The following is a 26,011-nucleotide window of genomic DNA, read 5'->3' on the forward strand; positions in this document are numbered from 1 at the left end:
CATGTATAACTATCTATGGTCAGTAAGCTATTTTGTTTTGCTTACAATTTAATGTGATTGTTTGAGGTTCTTGTCGAGGTGGTATTTTGATGGATTTTGATTGTATAGTAGGTGTGGTTTTATCGTATTTTCTGTACTAAATTAATATTTTCTAATATCTATGAAATGTCCTCTTTACCGTGATGTAATTATCTGTAAACACATTATTTTAATATTTTGCAAGCAAAAACTTATATGTGCACAATTTTACACAAATGGAATCACCTGAACTTTTCCTAGCGATGAACATAACCTGTAACTATGTTGGTGTAGGTATCTGTGCTTGACTGTTTTGTATTGTGTTAGCATATAAAATATCCAGAGAAACAAGTTATGGAGCCACAAGGTGACATGGGATTTGCTGCGTCTATACTTGACATGATCGAAAGTGGGGACATTTCTGACACTTGGATTTCAGATGGTGAAGATGACCTTGTTGAGGGACTTGTGAACAAAAACATTAGAGTGGGTGCTGACCAAGTGAGAGTGAGTGATTTAGTACCAGGACCTTCTGACAGTGAAGAGGAAGTTGAAGATAACCAGATGTCAAGATGTACAGATGCACACAAAGAGAATGTAACCAGGAAAAAGAGGGACATTCAGTGGCGGCATAGACCACTGTCGGTCTTAGTTGCACCATACGAAGGTGTAGATAAAAGTGGTGATGCAGAATTGTTGTCACCATTTTCTTACTTTCAAAGGTATGTACCTTTGACCTTGTTTGATACTATGTCAGAGATGACAAATCTGTATGCTGTACATCAGAATAAAATAAGATTTAGGCACACTTGTCCTTCAGAGCTGCAAATTCTCTTCGGTTTACAGATTGCAGCAGGCTCGTTGAAATTTCCACGTGTGCCTATGTTTTGGGAGAAAGCTCTTGGCATCAACATGTTTTTGGACAATATGACCCGGGGTTGTTTTTACGAGCTCAGATCAAATTTGCACATCGCAAATGTGTTGGATTTGCCAGCGAACTGCAAGGACAAGCTGTACAAGGAGAGGCCTTTGTACGACGCAATTTGTTCCAGATGTTGGGAATTAGACTTGGAAGAACATCTGTGTGTGGACGAGCAAATTGTTCCCTTCACTGGCAGTTTCTGCCTCAAACAATATGTGAGATGCAAGCCTTGCCCATGGGGCATTAAGATTTTTTATTTGTGTGGCAAGTCAGGTCTCGCCTAAGATTTTCTGGTATACCAAACAAACATGGAGGAAATCGTTCCTGAAAATATTAAATTGTATGGTGTAGCTCCATCCGTTGTACTTCATTTAGCTAAAAGGATTGGAGGGCAAAAAGGCGATAAACTTTTCTTTGATAATTACTTCTTATCCTACAGTTTGTTTCAAGTAATGTTAGAGAAGGGAGTATATTGTGCTGGTACTGTTAGAATAAATAGGTTTGGGAAGACTCCAATCATTTCAGACAGAGAAGCGATGAAAAAGGAAAGGGGCTATGCAGAAGAAATAACTAACCTGGAAGAAAACGTCACACTCGTAAAGTGGGTTGACAACAAGTCAGTAGTGATGGCATCAAACTTCGTTGGAAAGGGTGAATGTGACAAAGTACAGAGATGGTCCAAGAAAGAAAACAAGTACATCACTGTGGAACGTCCTGAAATTGTGAAACTGTACTATCATGGGATGGGAGGGGTCGATTTGTTCGACGAGCTAATTAGCTACTATAGAACATTTATAAAGTCCAAGAAGTGGACTCTGCGATTAATTTTTCATGCTGTAGATATGGCAGTTGTCCATTCGTGGCTGGAATATAGACGCGATGCTGAGTTGCTAGGTGTTCCAGAAAAGAAGCAGTTGGACTTGCTGCATTTCAGAATGCGTATTTCAGAAAGTTTAGTCTGTGCTGGAAAGAGTGTTCCATCAAAGAAACGTGGACGCCCATCCCTAGAAGAAACCTCTGCAGCTCAACCAGTTCTTCAACGGAGGAAGGGCGAAGTTAGGCCAAATGTGGATATCCAGATTGATGGAGTGGATCATCTGCCACTTCATGATGGCGATAAATTGGGCTCGCGGTGTAAGATGCCCAAGTGCATTGGGCGATTGCACATTTCATGCAGGAAATGCAAAGTACACCTGTGTTTGTCTAAAGACAAGAACTGCTTTGTGACATATCATACAAAGTGATTGCCATTTGGTCCTTTTGTACTTTTTTTTTAAATTTTTGTAGGAACTTTTATTAGTTTTTTAGTGGTGTAATTTTAGATATTTGTGTCAAAGCTGTGTTTTATGAACATAATTCTAAGAATGTGTGTGTCCTCAAATGGAAAAAAAATGCTTTGCTATACTAAGTTATAAAATGATTGAAATTATGCCTAATAGGTACCATGTTTTTTAGATTAATAATTCATTTGAGTGAGGGTGTGGTGTCGTAAATTAATTTTGTAGTTGGTTTGTGTATAATTAGTGTTTTATAGCTATTTTTGTGTATTGTTAGATGTATTTCGATTACTAATTGGATGTCATGTTCAATTTCAGGGCTACATACATTTTGCATCACTTGAATCGTTTTGTGTACAATTGTGCACATATTTTTTTTCAATATAAAAATAAAAAAATTGAAGAAAAAAAAATAGTGCATGATTCTGAGAAAAATGTACTGATATCAACTAAACATAAATAATTTTTTTTCAGAGTTTTATAAAATCAGTTCTGAAAGGGTTAATAATGTCCACGATTTTTGGTAATGGAAAAGGAAAATTGTTTTATATTCACTCTTCGGTTATTTTGCTCTTTAGTCTTGATTGTTTATTTTTAAATATTTTTTTTCTTCAGTAACTCTATATTGTCCTTGCTCCAGTATAAACATGAAGCTGGGGTGTGCTGCAAGTAATTTCTTGAAGAATGTTAAGCGATTTGGATTGCGCTATTCATTAGAATTATCAGTCCGACACTATGGTTATGAAGCCAGTGGTAAAACAACAGTTACTATATTGAACAAAGAATTGAGTCTGGGGTTAATGGTAGATTCATTTAGTCAGGTAAGTAATATTTTATTTTTATTTGTATATTGATCGAGTTAGGTTTTTTATTAGTCCTGTAGCAACTTACCAGGAAAACTATTCTGGAAACAATATTTCCAGTTTATGTTCTTTGGTGGTTCCTTGAAACTCCTTTTATTATTATGAAAGTTACCTAACTGTTCCCACCATTTACAAACGTAGCAAACCGACCCTAACAAATATTTTTTTACATTATTTAAAATGTTGTTACTTGACCAAAACAATTGTATAAACTATTTTAAAGTATTATAAATGTAGCTAACCTAACCAATCGTTAAAACAGTAAACTATGGACCGTTAAATTACTTGAATTATCACATCGTGCTTTCACAAAATGGTTAGTTGTAAATTAGAAACCAAAAAGTAATCCATTTTCCAAATTTTTTTTTTTTCAGTTATAGTGCTCTTGTATAAAGTCACTTAAATATTTCAATAAATTCTTAATGCAAGTGCTTTTTGAAATAAAGAGAATCAAGCATATGCATATATATATATATATATATATTTATTTTTGGATTTTTCAATCAACACTATGGTATATTATTGTGGGGCTTTGTAATGTTTCAGGGAGGTATTTCCCTGTAAATTTTGATATTTTGGATGTGTTACTCTCTCAAAGTACTTATTCTCCATATTTACATATTTTATATGGATTTCATGTCATTGTCATTCCTGGCCTGTAATGAACAACAGAATGAAGTGCAGTTGCCATAATTGGTTAAAGATATTTTGTAAATCTAAATATATATAACTCAAAGGTGACTGACTGACTGACTGACATAGTGATCTATCAACGCACAGCCCAAACCACGGGACGGATCGGGATGAAATTTGGCATGCAGATAGATGTTATGACGTAGGCATCCGCTAAGAAAGGATTTTGATTAATTCTACCCCCAAGGGGATAAAATAGGTACCACTCACTGACTCACTCATCACAAGATCTCTAAAACTATACACCCGATTGACTTGAAATTTAGCATAGTTACTCATTTTGTGATGTAGACGCTCACTAAGAACGGATTCTGCGGAAATCCGATCCCAAGGGGAGTTTCGGGGGCGTAATATATCAAAATTTCCAGTTTTTGGTAGGAAATCACCATGGCAACGACTTACTTTGTTGATGCTTCATTTGTCTCTATGGCAACGACTATTTCATTGTTAGTGCAGTCCTCATCATCGTTGAAATTTTGGCGGGTACTTTAAAATATCAAAAATTGCCCTTTTTTTCAAGTATATATATTTTACAGACTTGAAACTTCACAGTAATGTACCTTATTTTATGCAGGATGACATTTTCTGAAAATTAGATCCTATGGGTGGTTAAAACCAGGCAACAGTGGGTACTTTGTCTGCATGAGAACATGATTTTGCATTGTTCATGCCTTCTGCATTTCCATGGCAACGGGCATCGCGCGGCAGTGGCGTACCCACAAGGAGGGGCATGTATAATGAGCGGCGCAAGAGTGATCTGCCTGTAGACTGCCTTAGCGAAGTACGGGTACATCAGTTGTACGTTGCGTGCACAAGTCGGGAAAGCATCGGTGCTATTCATTTTCTCTCCGGTACATTATACAGCATTGTAATAAATTTTCACTGAATTTTTTTTTATTTACCATTACTGTAAATGGGAGATGTGGCTTAATTTTTTTCTATTAGTATAGCCGTGCGAAGCCGGGTCGAGCAGCTAGTCATATTATAATATAGTGTTTGTATTTTAATGTATTCATTATTGTTATAATGTGTGCACTTTTCTAGAGAAGCTACTTCAGCCATTTCAGTACTTTAAATGTCTCTTAAAGAAATGAAACCAACCATTCAAGGAATTTTACCAATTTTTAATGTAGCTAATCTAACCTAATTAGCAGTTATAACATTAAACTACTCGTGGACTGCTTCAAATATCACAATGTCTTTACAGAATCGTCAGATATAACTAATGAAACTCATAAATATCTTTATGGAATTTTATTTGGGTAAACTGTTTCAGAAGAGCATCTACTCAAGAGAATTTGCAAATTTTTTCACATGTTTATTAATATCTTCAGTTTATATTATTAGCTATTAAGCTAAATAATTCAAGTTTATTCTTAGGATATTTGTAGTCGTGTTAAGGTAGGTAATTTTCTTGCACTTTCTTCAACACTGTTTACAGTGTGTAAGCGATAGCAACTAGTGTTAATAAGAAATTTGCATGGTTTAGAGGTCCATTTCGTTAAAAAAAAAAAGCCTTAATTTGGCCTTTTTTACTACATATAATTTGTGAATGTGAGAACTACCAATTTTTTTTATCCTGATAATAAGCCACTTATATATTTTTTTAAGAAGATTTTGATGAATACTTACTATTGTTTAAATTAATAAGTAGATGCACAAATTTTAGTGCAATGGAAATTCAAAACAATGTTATCATGCGAGTATCAGAACGATTGTGTGTGATGGATATTTATAATAAAATACTGAAAAGACATGTAAGTTATGTAAACTGTGTTTGACATATCTTTCAGCTTGGCTTTCGGCTGAACAATGGAATGAGTGTTCTCGGACCCATGGCTATCTTCCCACGCTCAGTTCTTAGTTGGAATGTGGAGTCGTCCCGTGACATCAACGAGGATTCACTTTCATTGTTTTTTGTACTAGAACCAAAAATAGGTAAGCTTTATGAATAATAAAAGTCTTTAACAATGGTTTGTATACAATTTTGGTAATTGATAAGTATATAATGTTAACATGTGGTATATTACATAAGCAATAGTTTCATAAAGAACAGTGTTAGTTTTTTTTTTTTTTTTGCCATAAAACAAAAACAGGAAATTATATTGAAGGTTTAACTGTCACAGTAAAAGTTTTCATTATTTTATTGTTAAAATTGGTTAATGGGTACAGTTTTAGAAATAACATTAGTTTGTAGATTTTTACATCTTTTTTTATTGATTTGCATGAAGTTACATAATTGTAATTTATTATTTCTATTCTAGACGACTCAGTTCCTGTAATGTTTGCTAGAATATGTACAACTTATTGCTGGAAAAGGTTGTCATTTTGATTCAGTAAAAAATATAGCATGTCAAAAAATACATGCTTTGTTAGCCTGTGTTCTAATGTGCATTTGTTTATATATTGTGTGAGTGCGTGTGCTGCTTCATCACAGTTTATCCCTTTTTAATTCTGTGACATTTTAATCTGGTGAATGAGATGCAGGTTCCATACCTGCCAACTTGTACGATTTTCCCGTAATTTGTACGGAAAATAATTCATATTACGATTGTACGGAAATTCGGAACATTTTACGATTTTTGTCTGTTCAAAAATGCAGTATAATATTTTAGTGCCCATATATATGTACCATTTGAGCAGCATTTGTTATTGTTTAACAACATGGCGTCTGCGATAATATGAGAATAATGGAGTCAGAGAAAACCGTTCCGAAAGGAAAGTAATTTTTGTAAGTTTCGTTGGTACACAGCAGGCTGGATGGCAACTGATCTTGCTAACCTTTTGTGCGGAAGAGTCATGAAGGTAAATATTTTATATGTTAGCCCTTGTACGAAAAGTAAGATAATATGATTTCATAATGGCTACGAGTAGTAAAAAACAATATGGACAGGTGTTTCGGTCATCTTACTCAGAATTATTTCTTTCATTACTAAGAGTGAAAAAGGCTCTAATTTTGCGTTTTGTAGTGTTTGTCGTTGCGACATTAATGTTTCCCATGGCGGCAAGCACGATATTTCCTATCACGCCAAGAGCTTTAAACATGCAAATAACGCAAAGCTTGCAGAAGAAAACAAAAAAATCAGTAGTTTCTTTTCCGTGAACCTTAACAGTGATGGTGATGTGATTAGGGCGGAATGTTATTTTACAAGCTTTTTAGTGGAACATAACCTTCCATTCAGCGTCGCCGACCACGCCGGGCATTTGTTTCGAAAAATATTCCCAGGGTCTGATATCGCCAAAATGTACAGCTTTGGGCGCACTAAAACAGCAGCAATAGTAAAATAAATGGCTTCCAATACTACTACTTCAGTAGTAAAGTGCTTGCAAAGTGGCCCATATACACTAGCTACTGATGGAAGCAATGACACAAGTAATAAGTTATATCCTCTCGTGGTAACTTATTACAACCCTGACTGCAGGTTAGTAACTAGTTGTGTTTTGGCCATACCTTCATTGTAAGGTGCTTCTATTGGTAAAAATATTGGGCAGTTATTGCTATCAGAACTTGAAAGTATGAATGTGCCAATTCATAATTGTATATGTTTTGGCTGTGATAATGCAGCAGTTATGGTTGGAGTTAAAAATGGTGTTATATCTGTATTAAAAGAAAAGCAGCCAAATTTAGTAGTCATAGGTTGTCTGTGCCACTTTATTAATTTGGCTGCAGAAAAGGCTTCTGCGAGTTTGCCAGTGAGGGTGGAAGAAATACTTGTAGACATTTATTACTTTTTGGAAAAAAGCTCCAAAAGAAAGGAAAGGTTGCGTGACTTTCAAGGTCTCCATGCTACTGTACAGTATCTGCAGAATTCCAGTGCACAGTCAAGTGGTCGTAGGGAATAAGTCACTGTTTTTTTTTTCCCTACACTGTGTGTTTGTGTGGCAGTTTTGTGTACATATTAACATTAACTCATAAGTAGCAAATTGAACTACATTGGCAAGAAGTGATATTTTTTTTTCTGAACTGATAGTAATGACATGCTCTAAAGTGAACTTAGTTTTATGATTTGTGCTCCAAAGGGAAGAAACTAAAGGACTTATGATAAAGGCCTATCTCAGTAAGAAAAAATATATATATACATTAACTTGTGTACAAGTGTATTAAATCATTTATTTTGCATTCAAGCTGTTAAGTTTTAATAAATTACAGTAACTTTTTATTTAACGTTCGTATTTTGGGTAGAGACGTGGTGTTGTCAATGCAAAATAAACACATGTTTTCCGGATCACTTATTTTAAACATCGCGCCTGATTTACGCTATAGATTTGTTAATTTGGAAATCTTACTGCTTGCACTCCTAACAAGTTGGCAGGTATGAGGTTCCATCTATATTGTCCCTCTCTTACTGCTTGTGTCTTGAGCACGTAGGAGGCATTCAAATGATGTCTGCACCCAGTGTTTACATTTTAATAGCACTATATTTTTGAACATGACTGTCTCTAAGAGAAGCCTTTGCTCCTCAACCTGTGTGTGTGTGTGATGGCGAAGAATTATAACATTATTTGTGGTGTTTTTTATTTTTACAGATATTCTTGTACTTGGCATTGGAGACGAAGGAAACAACTTTCGTTTGTGGGAAGACTTGTACAGAACCATACACAGGCACAAAATTAACGTAGAAATATTGCCAACAGAACAAGCTTGCAGCACATTTAACTTCCTCAATGTCGAAGGTCGTTGTGTTGCCGCCGGCCTTATCCCGCCAGTGACTCTGCGTCACAGTGACGATGATGTGCTACTGACCAAACTGAATCAAAAAAGACTTTTTGAATTAAATGTGATTGACGATAAGTGACTCGCAGGAAACGAAACTAAGTATAACACAGTTTGTTTTTCCAAGGTACTGAAAAATTGGTTATGCATAGCAAACAAGAGAAGTGGTTATCACCCATTTTCAGGCTGTACTAACAGCTTAAAGGGATTTGTGATATTGCTTTTGATGCCTAGAAAGAGATTTAGAATTTAAAATAAAATATTTAAAATCATTCAAAAAATGTAATTTTTGGGGAATCATTCAGTAAGAAGATTGAGAGCAAGTAGCAGACTTAATTGATTTTATTTTGTTAAATGCACAAGCAGATTGTATTTATAAACTTTTAATTTAAGTGGTAATACGAATCATGAGATAAAAATTATACAAGTAAGTATTTTAAATAATCAAATTGTACGGTTATGTTTATTTGGGACATAGGCTTTTTATTTGTTGAACGTATTTGGTTACTATGAATTGATTCTGCTGGAAAACAGTGATAATTTCACTTTTTCATAAAAGTGTATGCACACCATTCTTTACATCTTCTCTCAGGCAAAGTTCATAACTTTAGTGAGGCAGTTCCTCATAAAAAAAAAAAGATGGAATATATACTTGCTATCAGTGGCGTAGCGTGCCATCTCGGCGCCTGGGGCGAAAGACCCATTTTGCCGCCCCCATTCTATAGGTGCTTAATTAAAATTAAATTTCACATGCAATGAGGTACCTTTTATTGAAGTTAAAAATAGGATGAGCGGTTTTACAAGCGGATTCTACGGGCCTTATGAGCAGCGAAGTCAGAAATAACTTTGTCAAAATCAATATTAGCAGCCAATTACTGTTCAATCGACAATATAGCCAAGTTTGATAGTCTAGCGGAGCTCATAGTAGATCTGAGGTAATTTTTTATTAGCTTCAACTTCGAAAAACTTCTCTCACACTTGCAACACTAATCGCCAAAGTCAAATAATATATACGAATCAAGATGACTATATTTGGAACCGAAATTCCGAGATTCAGTTTTTGAATGAACTGGAGGAGCTCCAGTGGTCCTTTACCACTTATATCTTCCTCTGATTCAGAACAGGCAACAACAACAAACTGCTGAGTGCGAAAGAGAGGCATCGACACGGGCCGACGCGTGAAACAAAAGATTTTTTATGGGTAATTAACATAATAAGGAATGCCGCTCAACTCGGCTCGCGGGCGCCGGGCGGCGCGGCGTGATGCGATGTTGCCGTTCGTATGTAAACAAACAAACGTTATAAAGAGCTCTGTCAGTGATTTCGCAGTTTTTCTTTTAAATAAATATTAAAAAATAGTTGGTGCGCAAAATTTTAGATAAAAATGGAACATTATAGTGTGTCTGACACATGTAATGAATGAATCATAGATCAGATCTCAACCCGCTTCACCGGCGACCCGCCCCCGCGGGCTGCCGCCCGGGGCGGGCCGCCCCCTCCGCCCCACCCACGCTACGCCACTGCTTGCTATCTTATTAATTTACCATTCAAGGCAACTTAAAATTTGAACTATTAATAAGGAACTTTTTGGAAATCATGGAATCTGTTGGAATAATTTTAAGGAAAATGAAGATTAAAAATTTGCAAGACTGGTTAGTAATGCCATTCCCCTCTCACAGTGCCAATGTGGGTTGACAACTGCCTTCCAGCCTAGTCACTACAAAGTGAAAATTACTGTCAACTCTGCTCAAGAAACTACAAGTTCGTAAGTTGTAATGTGTGTTGCATATTTTTTTCCTATGTTCAACATTGTAAGCACCAATCACTGAATACATTTGTAATGGTTTTGCTATTTTAATGCAAAGGAATAATTTTTTTTAATATAATAGAACTGCATATCTATCAAGCAAATGATCAGTAAGTACATACACTAGTACATTTTATAATTTATTTTTCATGAAGAATCATCACGTATCCTGAATACCCCAAAAAGGACCATTGCTGTACTTGTAAGTCAACACAATGAAACAATAAACCAATAGTCTTCACATAAAAGAGTAAAGTGCCAGTGTTCAAAACTGTAGTGATAATCACTCTTAATGTTTACTTTCATAAATAATTCAACAAAACAATGTTTATACAAAATATATTTCTTCAAAATGATGCACATACATATTTATTATATAGACACAATCAAATTCAATATTAGAAATAGAAAGATTGTATCTAAAACCAACATTTTAAAAATAAATATATATAATTTGCATTAGCGGTGGTAAAACAAATAGTTTTTGTCATAATGTTAACTGCAGCTGGTACAGGAAACTTTTTTTTTAAGATTTTTCAAAGTCGAGACTTAAAAATTGACATACTGTAATGTGGGTATACTTTGCACCTACAGGGGTAACATTGTACTATACTCAAAAATATTTATAGTATATTGGTGGGCTAACAATAAACTAAACTATTTGCACCAATTGAGTAAATCCGAAACCTTTTTGAGAGCATATTTTGCAACCATGTTGGTATATCTATGACTTCGATATCTGTCAAACTGTCAGCTGTTATGTCAGCTGTTGAAAGAGATTTTTTTTTCTGGCCAACAATACACTGCAGAACTTTCCATCTCCATATGTTGCAAAAAAAAGTAATTATAATGTTATATTATTCTTTAATTCACCCTCCACAAGGATAAGTATAGTTACATTTCGCAAGAAGTCGCTAAAATTTACTATGAGCAAATTTTGTAAACATGTTCATTTTTGAGGTTATGTCAGGTTACATTGGAACAAACCAAAAAATTAGATTTTATTTAAAATACATAAGATATATAAGTATGTAGAAACACCTTTAAAACAATACAGTAGAATCCCGCTGATGCGACCCCTCACGGTTTCCGGAAAAACGGACTTATAAACGGAATGGTCGCAATAGAGAATTCGGGCCAATTTTACCACCCCCCCCCCCCCCCCCCCTAAAATTATAAAGTGAATTTGCGTCACGCGAGTTCGGCTATGCTAGCCGGCTGGTTGTTATTTTCGTTCAAAACGTGGCGAAGGAACTTGTGTGGATCAGGTAGAAAACATTTGGCTATAAACGAAAGATATAAGAACAATGCTATCCTGAAATGCTGTGCCATGTTTTTGGAGTAGATAATCACAGCGACAGACTGACAGGATGCGCTCCCGCCCTCCCATCAGCGATATTTATTTTGACAGCTCAAGCAATTATCTTTTCAACATCCCTTCACAGCGTAAAATAAAAAAAATAAAAAAACACGTGTGAACGGGTAAATGAGGGGAAGGAGAGCGGAACTGCTGGCTGCTCACGCATCTACTCGCCAGTCGCCACTGTCTGGCGGTGCGCGCGCGCGTGCGTATGTGCGCGCGCATGTGTGTGTGAGGCTGGCGACCAGCAGCATCGTTAGCTAGCGAGTCTGTGACGGTAAATGTCTACCTTGACCACTTCCGCTTACTGCAGGGCTCGCTATTTTTTATCTCTGTCTCCCCCTCCCACAAATATATTGGCTGGCAGGTCTCGCCCTCTTCACCTTCTTTATCTTATCTCTCACACACACTTGAAGCACCTAATACGTCGCGTCCCTCAAATTTTTCAATTTCAAATTGCTGCCTTCCTTCTGTACTGCATTTATAATTTCTTCTCTCTTTTTAAGAATCGTGAAGAGAGTAGACTTCGGAATGCCATATTTCTGTGCTATCTTCGTCTTGGAAATTGTCTTCTTATCCACTTGCTGGATATCCTCAATTTTTCATTAGCGACAAACTGGCTCGCTTTATACTCATTTTCACGAATCTACGAGTCCGTGTAAATTGAAAAACGAGTCACAATCGTCAAACGGGACCGGGACTGGGACGGCAATAGACGCGCGCGTAGATGCTATCAGGTGATGCACGCAGTTTACCGGTATTGGCTAGCGTGGATAGTCTAGAGGGGTGGTATCTATTTTTAGCCGTCTTTTGTCTGCCTGCTTACAGTACAGCGCTCGCCAAGATAAACGTGAACACACAGCGCCCGACAAAGTGTAACAGACTTGTTTTTCAGCCGATTTTACTCAAATTTTCGACTTTCTCTGCTTAAATTTTTCACGGTTCCTCAAAAAACGGTCGTATAAACGGAATGGACGCATCAGAGGGGGGTCACATCGGCGGGATTCTACTGTACATACAATTAATAAATTTGTTTATAAATTGTTTTAGACATGGGCAGAAAATACACTAGACAGTCTTGTTCTCGTTAATATGCAGACTACTCTTCTGCTACTCCTGCCTGAAAGAAATCAGAAGTGGACGGATCACTCGGAGCTGCAGCTCTTAAGTACAAAATTCCTAGACGCACTATCACAAACAAACTAAAGGGCAAGTACACTAACAAAGTAGGTAAACCAACTTTTCACAGCAGAAGAGGAAGTGGCCTTCGTTGAATGTATAATTGTGAAGAGTGTGTATGGTTTTCCCTATGACACAGAACTATGTTACATTGTTCACTGTTATCTTGCAAAATTGGGGAGGACAGTTCGCGCTTTCAGAAAAAACATCCCTGGAAAAAAGTAGGCAAAGAGTTTCCTAATGCGACATCCACAGCTGACCGTTCATTTTGCTGCGAACATCAAAAAAAGTAGAGCAGCTGTAGATGAGATCATTCTGAAGGAATGTATTTCCACTATTGTAGAATCTTTAAGGATGTTGACCCCCTCTAATGTGCATAACTATGACGAAACAAACCTAACAGACAATCCAGGGTCAAAGAAAGTGTTTACGAAACGAGGTATGAAATATCCTGAAGCTATCTGTAATGCATCTAAAGCCAGTATTTCGATTATGATGTGTGCAAGTGCTACTGGTGAATTACTTGCACCCTTTGTTGTATATCGATCAAAACACTTGTGGTCAACATGGACTGAGAGTGGGCCTCAGAATACACAATTTGGGAACTAGAGTTCAGGATGGTTTTATTCAGAAATGTTTGAATTCTGGTTTATGAGTGTAATTTTGCCAGTTTTGAAGAAGGAAGAGAAAAAGGTGTTGATAGGGGACAATCTTCCTTCACACATGACTGGAACTGTAAGAGGAACAATACTTCCTTTATGTGTTTACCACCCAATAACACCCATCTTACCCAGCCATTAGATGTGGCATTCTTCCATCCCATGAAGTGTGAATGGAGGAAGATTTTACATGAGTACAAATGCAGTCCAGCTGGATTATCAAGCAGTGTTTAGCAGAAACAGGACTTTCCTAAACTGTTGAAGACTTTGATGGACAATATGGCACAAAATGCAGAGGAAAATTTGAAATCTGGTTTTAGAAAATTTGGAATTATACCCTGTGATTTTTTGCCCTTGCTTGAACATTTACGTACCAGGCCATGTTTCTGATTGTTCTGTAATTGAAGGAATTTTTAAGTCATTTTTTGAGAAAAAGAGAGCAGATGCTACATTTTCAGGAGTGCGCAAGAGAAAGTTAAAAGTGTCTGTTGATGCTGGGAAGAATCTTGCTGCTGAACTTCATTTGGACATGTCTAATTCTTAAAATATTCCCAACATCTTTTCATATTCTATGCCTAAGAAAAGAGCATTGAACAAACACATCATAAGTTCAGACTTTACACTTGGACTCTGATGATTCTTTTTCCATTCACAATGAGTCTAAAAGCTCAGAAAATTCTTCTGATGTTGAACAAGAAGATCCTGGAGATGGTATAAATGAGAACATAGATCTTGCGCTCAAGCCAATCAAGAAGAAGATTGGGACATTTGTGGTGTTTTCTTATGAAGATGAGTTGTACACTGACAAGATCATACAATTTAATGACGATGAAGATATTATTTTGTCCATGCAAAAGTCATCTTCTAACTGGAAGTGGCCAACAAATCCATACAAACTGTCTTATAAATGGGATGCCATTCTTGGGTCAATAAACCCTCCTAAACCTGAAACAGAACCTGTTACAGAACTGAGTTATCATGGTGTTTGGAAGTTTTAATTGTACCATACCAGCTCCTGATAAATATTACAAATATTAAATTATTAATGATAAGAAGTTATTGTTCTTGTGGTTTGTTTAGTGACTCGTAGAATTATGAGGTTTTGTATCATACTGGGCTGGTTTTGATGGATGTACCTAATGTCTTGCCAGTATAGAGTCATTATGGTCAAAATGAGTGTGCTGAAATGAGAATGGAGCATTGTTAAATTGTTAGTTAGCAGCTTGCTGCAAACATCAGCCACATTTTCCCTTTTGAAATAACTTGCTTACTGTCCTCCCCACTTTCTAACATTGTTTACATTAATTTAAGGTTTTTAAATTTTTTTTTATTTCTGATGGTTTGATTGATTTACTGTTATTAAGTCATTTAAGGTGTTTTTACCTATTTTTGCTTACTCGCTTCTTAAGTTATTATGTGCTTTCACGTATTTATTCTGTATTATTTCTTATTTGCTTTGGTGCTATGACTAATGCAATAGTTTGCTAGTTATGTAAGCATTGGAGAGAGACAGAGGTACTTGTGTGTGGAAAAGACTCGTTGAAATGCTGTTGCCATGCACCAGTACAGTATTGGCTGATGTTTTTGTGTGCCTTTTTTTGTGATCGGTAGGAAATTACGTCACACGAGAGCCCTTGGCCCATGGAGGACGAAAGGACGATCATGGAGTCAGTCAGCATTTGTACAAGGTACCAAGAGGTGGCTCGTCAGGCAGTGGCTCAAATTTAACAAAGAATGTAGTAGAAAGACAATTTTGCAGTCATGATTAGGACACTACTGTTTATGTTCAACATTTTTTGGTAGGAACTTTTAATTGGAGATTTTGGCCATAAGTCACTGATAACAGTCTTCAAGGATGATAAAGTAACTCCGTCATTGTTCCGAAGACAGAGGGGTTATACTGTGAGTTGCAAGCAACCACAGGATTTACTTATAAACTGTATATAATTTTTAATTTTCGGTGACCACGAACAGTCAACTTATGTTTTAGAATCGGTGCAGATGTTTTGTGCAACAAGTTTGCATTTTCGACATGCACTTATTTTCGTGGTTAAAGATGGTGGACATTGTGAATAGTGAATTTTTGTGAAGGTTAAATAAAAACTTTAAAAATGACAATTGTTTATTTTAGGAACTTAAAAATTATTTTTTCAACATTAAATAAAAAGTTTTAAGTGTTTATGTATGAGCACTTCAGACCAATTTTGAGCTAGCCGAAGGTCTGGAGTGTTACAACTTGTGAAAAAAAAAATAATGATTTGACCCCAGACAGGAATTGAACCCGGATCACCTAGAGAGAAGACAAATCATCTGACCACTCAACCAACACAACAAAACATGTTATATATGAACTGACACAATATTAGTTATGCCATCACTTAGTGCCATCCCATTGCGCATATGGCATATGATTACATTTTCACAAAATTTATGTACTATCCATACTTTTTCAGCAATGACTTTTGGTGTCCACATCTTCACCAGCAGCAAATGTCATGCATCATTGATGCATCATCAGAAGTCTGGTTCTATGACTTTTGTGACAGAGTTGCGTGTTTCTCGCTGCAGCCAGTCAGACCACTCGCAGTCCACTTCCTTCTCAAGGGTAACTTCTTTGAACACATTGCTATAGCTAACCTATAAGAAAACATGGATTGACATCACCTATACAGAAAAGCAAACACAGGTAACGTGTTAACATTTGCTTAGTATCCAAGTTATACATAATGAGAAGTAGACAACGAAAGGGATCTGGGTTGATTTTAATAGAGTATGTGAATATAAAGGATTTTATTCAACTAGGTTCAAGCACAAAATGTCTTTAGCAATTGGTGCCTTAAAACTATTGAGGGTTCTAAACCATGCTGGGACAAGATCTTTATAAATTTAATGAAGTTAGTAAATATGGTATTTTGGTCTTTACAACTCTATTAATGACTGTGACTGGTCACACCTTTATAGATCTACTGATGTTAATGACCTCGTGGATCAACTAACAACTTGTATTTCTGAAAAAATTGATACTTATATACCTCTATCTAGTAAAAAAAAATTGAAATATCCTCTTTGGTTTTCCAGCGAATTAATACGTGCTCTTAAATCTAAAAATCATTTCCACAAGCTGTACAAAAGAAACAATAATCTACTCTACTATGCGCAGTTCTCATATTTGAGAAAATCTGTGAAATCTCTAATTAAGCGCGACAAAATCCATTGGACACAATCAACAAACAACAATATCAAGAAAAACCCTAAAAGTTTCTGGAGATATGTTAAATTAATGAAAGATGGTTATTACGAACAACTTTCTCTTAAAGTAGATGGTGATATATCAAATGATCCGAACGTGGTAACGAATGTGTTTGCTCAGTATTTCTCTAGTGTATATGTAACCCCAAATACTTCTCCCCCAATAACTACATCGGTCATGTCTTTTGAGACTATAGCTGTGCCTAAAATTTCTGAAAGTCTAATACATTGGGCAATTAAGGACTTAAAATCTACTAAATCCACAGGTCCTGATGGCATTCCCAATTTTATTCTTAAAGGCTGCGCCCAACTTTTAGTACCTCTACTTTATCACATTTTTAACACCAGTCTGAAAACGAATATATTTCCCAATAATTGGAAAATAGCAAAAATGATTCCTATTCATAAAAATGGTTCAAAATTAGATGTCTCAAACTACAGGCCAATATAATTACTTAATGGGTTCTCCAAAATTATTAAAAAAATTATAGCCAAATTTTTAAATTTTCAACTTTGTAATATTATCTCCAATAATCAACATGGTTTCAGGTCTGGTATGTCTACTACCACTAATCTTCTTACCTTTCTTAATCCTGTATATAATATAGTTACTAATAGGGGTCAGGCCGATGCCTGTTACTTCGACTTAGCTAAAGCCTTTGATACTGTAAACCATTCCTTACTACTTATTAAATTATCCCATTTGGTCTTTGTGGAAACTATATCAATTGGTTCTCAAGTTACCTTTCCAACAGAAGTTTTTTTGTGTCGATCAACAATCATAGATCTTCTCAGAATAATGCGTGTTCTGGTGTTCCCCAGGGAGGTACTCTTTCACCTCTTCTCTTTAATATATTTATTAACGACATTACACAAGCACTTTGCTACTCTACTGGCATTCTTTTTGCTGATGACCTAAAAATCTATAAAACTATTATTTATTTCTTAGAGGATATTATTAAAGTTAATAATTGGTGTCTAAAAAACTTGGGTCACACTCAACAAAGATAAAACCAAGGTCATATCTTTCACTAGGAAATACCATCCAATTAAATATTCATACAAATTAGTGAATTCTATTATCTCTCAAGCCCACTACACAAAGGATCTCGGTATCATTCTTGATTCAAAATTATATTTCCATAAACATATAGATTACATATATGCCTATGCACGAAGAACTCTAGCGCTTATAAAATTTATTACTTCTTATGCAACCAAGTCAGACTCACTTATCTCTCTTAACATGGCACTTATAAGATCAAAATTAGAATATGGTTCTGTTATCTGGAATGGCATCAACTTAATGGATACTGAAAAAATTGAAAGTATTCAAAATAAAGTTATAAATTTAATTATTACGAGGAACCTCCCACGCCCACTTGGACACCCCTGGTAGACCGTAGGGCCTATCATGATGCCCTTTTTGTTCATAATTGTTACATTCATAAATTCAGATGTCCTTATTTTCTTGACAATACTGCCTTAAGAATTCCTCAATTCAATTCCCACTTACGCTCTACTCTGTGTACTCTTCATACTCATAATGATATTATTTATAGACTTATAACAAACTACAATAATCTATATTTGAATTCCATCAGTGTTTAATTATAAATTCTGATTTATGTCTGTCATATCTATATTATTTTTCCTTCAATTGTTCTCTTAACATTTAATAATATGATTTTACCTATATGTTTTCTGTGTTATGGTTCTTTACGCTTTGTTAGTGTTTTGTCTGTTTTGTTATTATCACTGCTAGTGTGTGGTACTCTTGCTCTCGTTTGCTGGTGGGAGTCCAAACACTGGTAGTGATAACTGTGTTCCTGTTATTACATGTAGTGCCCACCACTAAAGTCTACGACTGTTGGTGGGCATGTGACAAATTCCAAATAAATAAATAAATAACAGTGCTGCCAAGTGTTACAGATATAGATAACCAGTTAACTGAATTATGTAGTGCTATGTATTTAACATGGAACAGAGACATTTATAATAACGTTTCAATAGCGTTTGTCTTGTCAGTGTTTTGAATGATAAATGTTTCGTGCATATAGCCAGTTCAATGTTGGCTGCACGTATGGCACAATACATTTTGGTAAAATACAGTTTTGTTAAATCCATTTCAGCTAATTACGGGTGCCATAAAAACAAATTCACACACATAGAGTCAATTATGAAGCTGTTTATGGTTGGATTAGCTCTTTATTGTACTTGTGTGTTAATTATTTCATAGAGAGTAATATTCTGTGTAAACTATTTCTTATTTGCTTATGTTTTATTATATGTGATTACTGATGTGTGTGCCTGGAAGCTGGCAGCACCGGTGTAAGTGGGCGACGTGTTTCTGTCCACACACAACGTAGCCACCGAGACTCCTGTCAGCCGCACAATATCAAAAGCGATTAAAGAGTACCAGAGCTGCCAACCTCAAATCACACCCATCAGTAATGGCAATTAGGTATATGAAAAAAGTACGCGTAAATCATGCACGATAAATTTTTCATTGGGCATTATAACTTATAGGCTTGCCATACGTCCCGGTTTGACCGGGACAGTCCCGGTTTGAAGCTGTTGTCCCGGTGTCCAGGCCGGTTTTGTCCGTGTCCCGGTCAGCGGTAAGTAACAACGAAAAAATTGTATTAAAAAAATGGAAACAGGTTGAACAGAACTACCAGCCAATATACGCAGCTCTTTAATCACTTCTCTGTTCAAGGGGTCAACTTTCCAAATCTTGGCAGGGTTTTAGAATATATGTTTTGTTTGCCAGGTACATCGGCAATTATTGTAGAAAGAAAAATTTTCATTAGTGAACAACGCTTTGGGGAGACAGGGATTTTTTTTTCGACACGCAAAGTAAATTTGCATCCCTATTGCTCAGACTTTTATGAACTATTTAGAAGTAAAAAGTAAATGTTAAAAGAATTACTTTCAAGTCTGTCTGAACTGTTTGGAATGGGGAAATAACTTTTTTGTTTTGTTTTATTAACATATGAATACTAATTTAATGTAAATAATTTTAATGTAAAACATAATACAAAAAAGTTGTCCGAAAAATGTGTTTATCTTTATGGGAATTTCAAGGTTTAATTTTTAACATAATTTTTCCCAGGGGCTGTCCCAAACCCCCCCCCCCCCCCCCGGGTCAATCCGCTGTCCCGGTTTGGCTCAGAGAAGTTATGGCAAGCCTAATTATAACACACCCACAAGATAAAACAGGGACAATAATATGCAAAAGAAAAAGAAAAATATGAATACAATGCAAATTAATGAATAAAAAAAATCTATTTGAACAATACAATCATCTGAATATGTAAGAAATATTAATAATTTTACTGGATATTTTTAATCTTCAATTCAAAGTATTCAAAGTTAAACTTTAAAACAACTGTATTTTTATTTGCTTCTTTTATCCTGGTTGGATAAGAAATGTCATGTAAACAAACAACAAGACAAACACAAGGACTTGTAAACAATAACTGCGTTCGTTACTTTCGTTTCTTCAGATGTAGAGAAAAAACGAAGATATAGATTTACTGCTCGTCACGGCTTTAAAATGTTCTGCATGTTTCTTTGATTCAATATGCCGTTTACAGTCATCCCTTCCACCATGTGCAATCGAAAAGTCACACGTGCATACATTACAAAACCGTGGCGTTCCAAACATTTGAAAACGACAAGCATGGCCATTCTTTTGAATATTTAAGTCGAAAGTTCTGAAGACTTGCGTGTTTTTTTTTTTTTTCCAGATACACATTATTCTGTCACACGCTTCATTTCTACAACCGGCACTGAAGAACACAACACTATCGAAAAACATAAAAAAATTACACGTCTGTAGACACGACAAAAACCGGACAAAAACACTATGATGAAAAAAATGGCTTTCAAGAAATAAAATAACACAACACAGGTTAGCCAAAGTACCGTACAAAAATTATCGTGATGTAAGTAGCCTTCAAACGATAAGTCCGAGAATATGTACTAGCTGTATCGTACAACGGACGTAATACCATCCCATTATTATTTAAAAACACGAGAATTAATTTACTTATTTCGACAGTACATCGTACATGCGCACACTTACTAGTTCCATTATTTGAGCAACCAAGCGATGTATTGAAACTGCGTTCACGAAACACGCACAGCAGAAACGGAATTTTCTCCGTTACCATGCAACACAAAGCCTCGTTTCCGTAATAAACCAGCGATGTTCCGTAATTCCGTAATTCGGGGTTAAAATCCGTAATAATTACGGAAAATCCGTAATGGTTGGCAGCTCTGGAGTACTAATGAAGCTATGGAATGGAGGAAGTCTTTATTTTTAAGTAAAAATCTTGAACTTGGTAATGGTAAACTTTTTTTGCGAAGTGTTAACGTGGCAGATGTTGCAGTGGGCCACTGGGTTTTCTCAGTGTGCTCCTTTTTTCCTCACCAATGCATTCCATCACTGCTTCATCCCCATCACGTCACTCTTCATCAATTCTAATGATCTCAATGTCTGCAAGATGTTAAGCTTCATTCACTGTACACAGTAAAATGTCTTCTATCCATTATAGGCTTTAGGCTTTCTTTCCTCCAGTCTGATAAATGAACTAAACAAAACTAATCTGATCATCACATTTTTTAAGTCAAGAGTCGCATGTATTGTAGTGCTTTCCTTAAACTGGAAGACAACTAAAATACAGTTGACTGAACCATACTCCCAAACAGACTAAATAGTTATTAGAAGTTTTAAGATTTCCACTAGAAGTCTCAATATCTAAGGGAATTTTTTTTCCCTTCATTTCAGGTAAGTTAAGCTATTTTTATAAAACTTGTGTGTTTTTTGGTAAAGCTGACATTCGTCCAGTGAATATGGATGTGAGAGAGCTGGGAAAATATATTTTGGTATCACAAAATAAGGTTTATATGTACATAGCAGTACAAACAACTTGATAACCACTTTTGTAACCAAATTTCATAAGATCATTCAGAATAATGATTGGCAAATTTATATAGAAGTTTTTTGATCTTGGGTTAACATTCCCCATTGAAATTTTTTTTAATTTCTAAACTGCCAAGCTACTTTTTCAACTTTATCTTTACAATTTCGTATATAGCTTCTTTTTCCAGTTTTATTTAATTATCCAAAAAAAGATGGTATAGCTCTGTTTTGTCATAACTCTTGAGAAAAGGGCTTTTATTGACAGTTTTAGTTTACTACATATCTACTTCACATTTTCATATAATCGCCATTCAGTTCCAAGCACTTTTTGTAATGCAGCACCAGTTTCTTTAACTCCTTTGGATAGTTCGCCGCCTGGGAATGGAAACGGATGCCTTGGTAAAAGGCATCATAGACTTTGAATACGCAACGTGTGTAGTCCAAGACAGGCGCTTTATAGATATCTCCGGAAAACATTTAAGCAATCTCCGTACTCAAGTCGAAAGATGATGGTTACTTTTTTTTTGTACGAAAATGACACCATTTTAATTAATTTAATGAAATGTGGGTCAACAATTACAGAAAAAATTACAAAAATATGAGTGTAAACTGGTTTAATTTCCAGGCAGCAATCTTCTATGCAGAGGGGTTAAAGAACTGGTGCAGCGTTGTGAAAAGTGCTTGGAACTGAATGGAAATTATGTTAAAATGTAAAGTAGGTTTGTAATAAACTTAAACTATCAATAAAAACATTTTCTCATGAGTTTATTTTTTTTAATGACCAAATGGAGCTTACTTTATGAATAGATTTCAGACATCATATAGTACTAACTTTATTATTTTGTCTTCAATACACTTTTCATTCACTCCTTTTGTTTATGTGTAACATTAACATGTATTCCACTGATATTGTTAAGTCTCTCCACAAAACACACTACTTTTTTTTATCTCCTTCAAATTTTTCTAGCAATAAGAGACTCATGAAAATAAAACATCTAGATTTATGTTCAATGAAAATTATTTAGGATAAAAAAACAAATAACAAGGAAGAATATATGTATAATTTAACTGTTGCTTTGAAAAGATGATAAATGTACTTTTGAAAAAACACATTTACAAGGACTAAATTAAATGTCACAAAATAAAAAACAGTGCCAAGTTAAACTTGTCCAGTACTTCAACATTTGGACACACTGGCTTATATTAAATTTACAAGTTCATTTATATAAGATATTCTGTGAGAATAATCATTCAATTCAATGACCTTTGACTTCCCTAACATACTTTATAAGAATAAGATGCTTGAAACAAAATTTGGCTACTTTTGAGGGAGTATTAAATTTTTTTGCACATACCTGGTTAAACCTCATTTTAGTGAACATGGAAATACTACGAGTGTTGTCTGAGCCAATTTTTGCCACAAACTTTTGTATCCTAAGTGTTTCAGCACCTGCAACATTAAGTTGTTTATATAATTGCTAAGCACTTGTAAAGACAAATACTAGTAAAAAACTACCCAGAAAAAATCCTGGTTTCTCAAATATTGTCATTTGAATTGTTTATAGGAAAGTATAAGAACCTCATACTAAAATCTTAAAAAACAAAAAAAAATCAAGTGTGCATTGAAATTCAAACTAAAGTGAATTCACTGCATAAGAACAGACAGTTTAATTAGCAGTTAAATCAGGATTTAATAAGGGTCCTTAATATTTCTTTGATTTCACTAAGTATCCTTAAAATCTCCTTAACAAAGACTAATAGCTTACAAGTAATGGATAAATGTGGGTAATTGATTGTTCTTTCATTTCAGTCTTGACAGCAAACAACACTTTGCACAGTATGATTGGTGAATTTTTGCCTACGTTGATTACATTTTATGTTTAAATACATTTTGATTTTTTTTTTTTCATATTTTGCATCTCACCTTTAAACTAAGACAACACAGTCTTACTTTGAACTTATGAAGTAAATGTAATTAGTGATCAAAGTAAATGTTATGGCTACAATTTTACAATAATCACTATGCTTGGGTTCACTATGAGTTCCAGAGATTATCATTGACAATAGGAGCTTATCTATAAGAATTGAACTAACCAACAAAATTAATTTTTGTTCTTTAACTATTTATAGTAATTTTCTTGAGAAATTTGTTATATAATTTGTTTTCTACCAGTTAAAGTGGCGAAGTTGATGAAGTAAAGGTATCCTTAAAAACTCCTTAATTTTTTATTGCACAAGAAGGTACAGACCATGTAAATTAAACTTATTCATTCACTGAAGTAGACAATATATATCTCAATTATAGGTACATGGAGTTAATCAAACTTTGAATGTGAGAGTCATTGTGTACATTATAGTCATCATCATACTGTACGCTATGAAAATTAAAAATTATTTATTAATTTATCTATTATAATGTAATAATTATATATAAATATAAATGACAAAGTATGACTGAGAGGGTAAAAAAACACTTTTGGGAGGCACGTTATGTTTACTGCTTCTAAAAGCTTTCAAATTAGTAGAAAATTAAATGTTACAAACATTCTAATTACCTGTGATTCATTGCTCAAAGTAAAGAGTTAATAGAGAGTGTGAAATGATGTTAAAATTCCTACCATATCTCAGCATTAGGAGCATTGCCTCCCAGCCACAGTGTTTCCCTCTAGCTGCTGGCTCAGCTATCATTATCTCTGCTTCAGCAACTTTCTCCTTCGAGTCCTTGTTCAGCAGGAACAAATTAGTGTCACCGATCATGGCCTCTGTGAAGAAAACATAGATTCTATTGGTGTAATTGCATAGTTGGCAGAGAAATATACAAGTTAAGGGTAGTGGAGTACAGTTTGATAAAGGCAGTTAATTTAGGATGAATGCTATAATATTCTCTAAATATTCAATGTAATTGTATATGCACACCCATGAATATATGCACATGCTGATAGCATTGATAGCATACTATCACATGTACTATGCAGACATTTATTTACCTATATTAGCCACCCTCACAATAAACACAATTTTAAAGCAATTTCATGTTAAATAAAACTTACCAATGTCATTGTTGGTATCTTCCAGAACATCTTTGTCCAATATTATAAAAGTACATTCTGAAATAAAATATAAACATTTAATTAGTGTGAATACATTTGGCTTCAGCTGCTTATGCCAGAGGTCAAATTTCTTCCAGAACATCTTTGTCCAATATTAAAGGTACATTCTGAAATATTTTATATATATATATATATATATATATATATATATATATATATATATATATATATATATATATATATATGTGTGTGTGTGTGTGTGTGTATGTATATATATATATCTGGGATGACACACACACACACACACACACACACACACACACACACATATATATATATATAGAGAGAGAGAGAAGAGAGAGAGAGAACTTAAAGCTACTAAACTATAACACATTTTAGCTAGAAATTCAGAGCCAATGTTTAAGGGACCCGCCTACCTGAGCATACATACTGTGTGCATGGCTTCAAAACTGCTTAAGATATCCTAGTAGTGTCTGTTTACGAAAAGCATTTAAGAATTTGCTGAGGGCGGATGGATAGTTATATTTCTGTATTTCGTTTTTAAACTGTATTTTTAGGAGTGAAGAGGGCTAAAACATGTGTTTTTAGAGTAATTTTTAAACATAAAATGCTTGTAAAGATTCTTGAAAGCACCCAAGGGCCTTGCATTATACTTTATCTTCATTTCTCAGCCATCTAATAGAATTGTTACAGCTCGAATTTCATAGTTGTCTAAGAACGATGCGAAGACTGCATGCCAGTTCAGATCCTTGTGCTTGGAGGTGATATCATGTTAGAAGCACCAGCAAACGTTACACTTATCATCCTGCTTCACTAACACAGATACACCCCTGACTAGGGAAAAGGGGGGGGGCTTAAATCTTCGTAGTTTCCAAGGCACATTTTAATTGCATAGCATGAGTCAATTAAAAAGAAAAAGAACTACAGAAAAATACAAATTAAAAAAAAAAACACAGATAACAAAATAAAAAGTAACAAAGACCTAGGAATTCAGCAGAGAAACAGCAGTAAAACAGCTATCGGACAAATAACAGAAACAAACTCAAAACCAAAGTAAATCAGGCACATTCAGGAATAACATATGTTTAGAAGACAAATCTTTGTCAATAATGTTACGCCGTGACTAGCGACGAAGCTGGCCAGACAGCCATTGCACCAGCCCTGCAAGAGGAGCGCGATGCAGGTAGCAACTGCCCGTCTCCTACTGGCACGGGTAATCAGATCAGTGCGGCACCTCTCTCTACTTCCCCTGAAGGTTCGGCACATTTC

At 35.1% G+C, this 26,011-nt stretch overlaps 2 protein-coding genes across 10 annotated transcripts in view; one reads left to right on the forward strand and one right to left on the reverse strand.

The window, feature by feature from the left end:
- On the forward strand, positions 1-15,607 carry LOC134541122 (NADH dehydrogenase [ubiquinone] 1 alpha subcomplex assembly factor 3). 7 transcript variants are annotated; one of them, XM_063384324.1, is made up of 4 exons: positions 1-18; positions 2,858-3,038; positions 5,567-5,711; positions 8,301-15,607. In XM_063384324.1, exons 1-4 carry the CDS (start codon positions 2-4, stop codon positions 8,567-8,569), a joined length of 612 nt encoding a protein of 203 aa, XP_063240394.1. In that variant the 5' UTR covers position 1; the 3' UTR covers positions 8,570-15,607. The 7 variants fall into 7 exon arrangements, 5 of the variants coding, with proteins under 5 accessions (XP_063240394.1, XP_063240404.1, XP_063240414.1 ...); XM_063384334.1 differs by having other exon boundaries at positions 18-107; XM_063384344.1 differs by lacking the exon at positions 1-18 and adding an exon at positions 26-111.
- Positions 10,619-26,011, reverse strand: part of LOC134541146 (N-acetyltransferase 9-like protein) — a 21,706-nt gene continuing 6,313 nt past the window's right edge. Inside the window, exons 3-7 of one of the 3 annotated variants that reach the window (XM_063384360.1) lie at positions 24,722-24,778; positions 24,290-24,433; positions 23,027-23,121; positions 15,938-16,129; positions 10,619-12,774 (exon numbers count right to left, since the gene is read on the reverse strand). In XM_063384360.1, coding sequence (XP_063240430.1) covers positions 16,007-16,129; positions 23,027-23,121; positions 24,290-24,433; positions 24,722-24,778 — 419 coding nt within the window. In that variant the 3' untranslated portion in view covers positions 10,619-12,774; positions 15,938-16,006. Of the gene's footprint in view, positions 12,775-15,596; positions 16,130-23,026; positions 23,122-24,289; positions 24,434-24,721; positions 24,779-26,011 lie in introns of those variants that run through there. The other 2 variants (XM_063384377.1, XM_063384368.1) reach the window with 2 other exon arrangements.

The sequence above is a fragment of the Bacillus rossius genome, chromosome 1 (assembly GCF_032445375.1).
Source record: "Bacillus rossius redtenbacheri isolate Brsri chromosome 1, Brsri_v3, whole genome shotgun sequence".
Lineage (NCBI taxonomy): Eukaryota > Metazoa > Arthropoda > Insecta > Phasmatodea > Bacillidae > Bacillus > Bacillus rossius.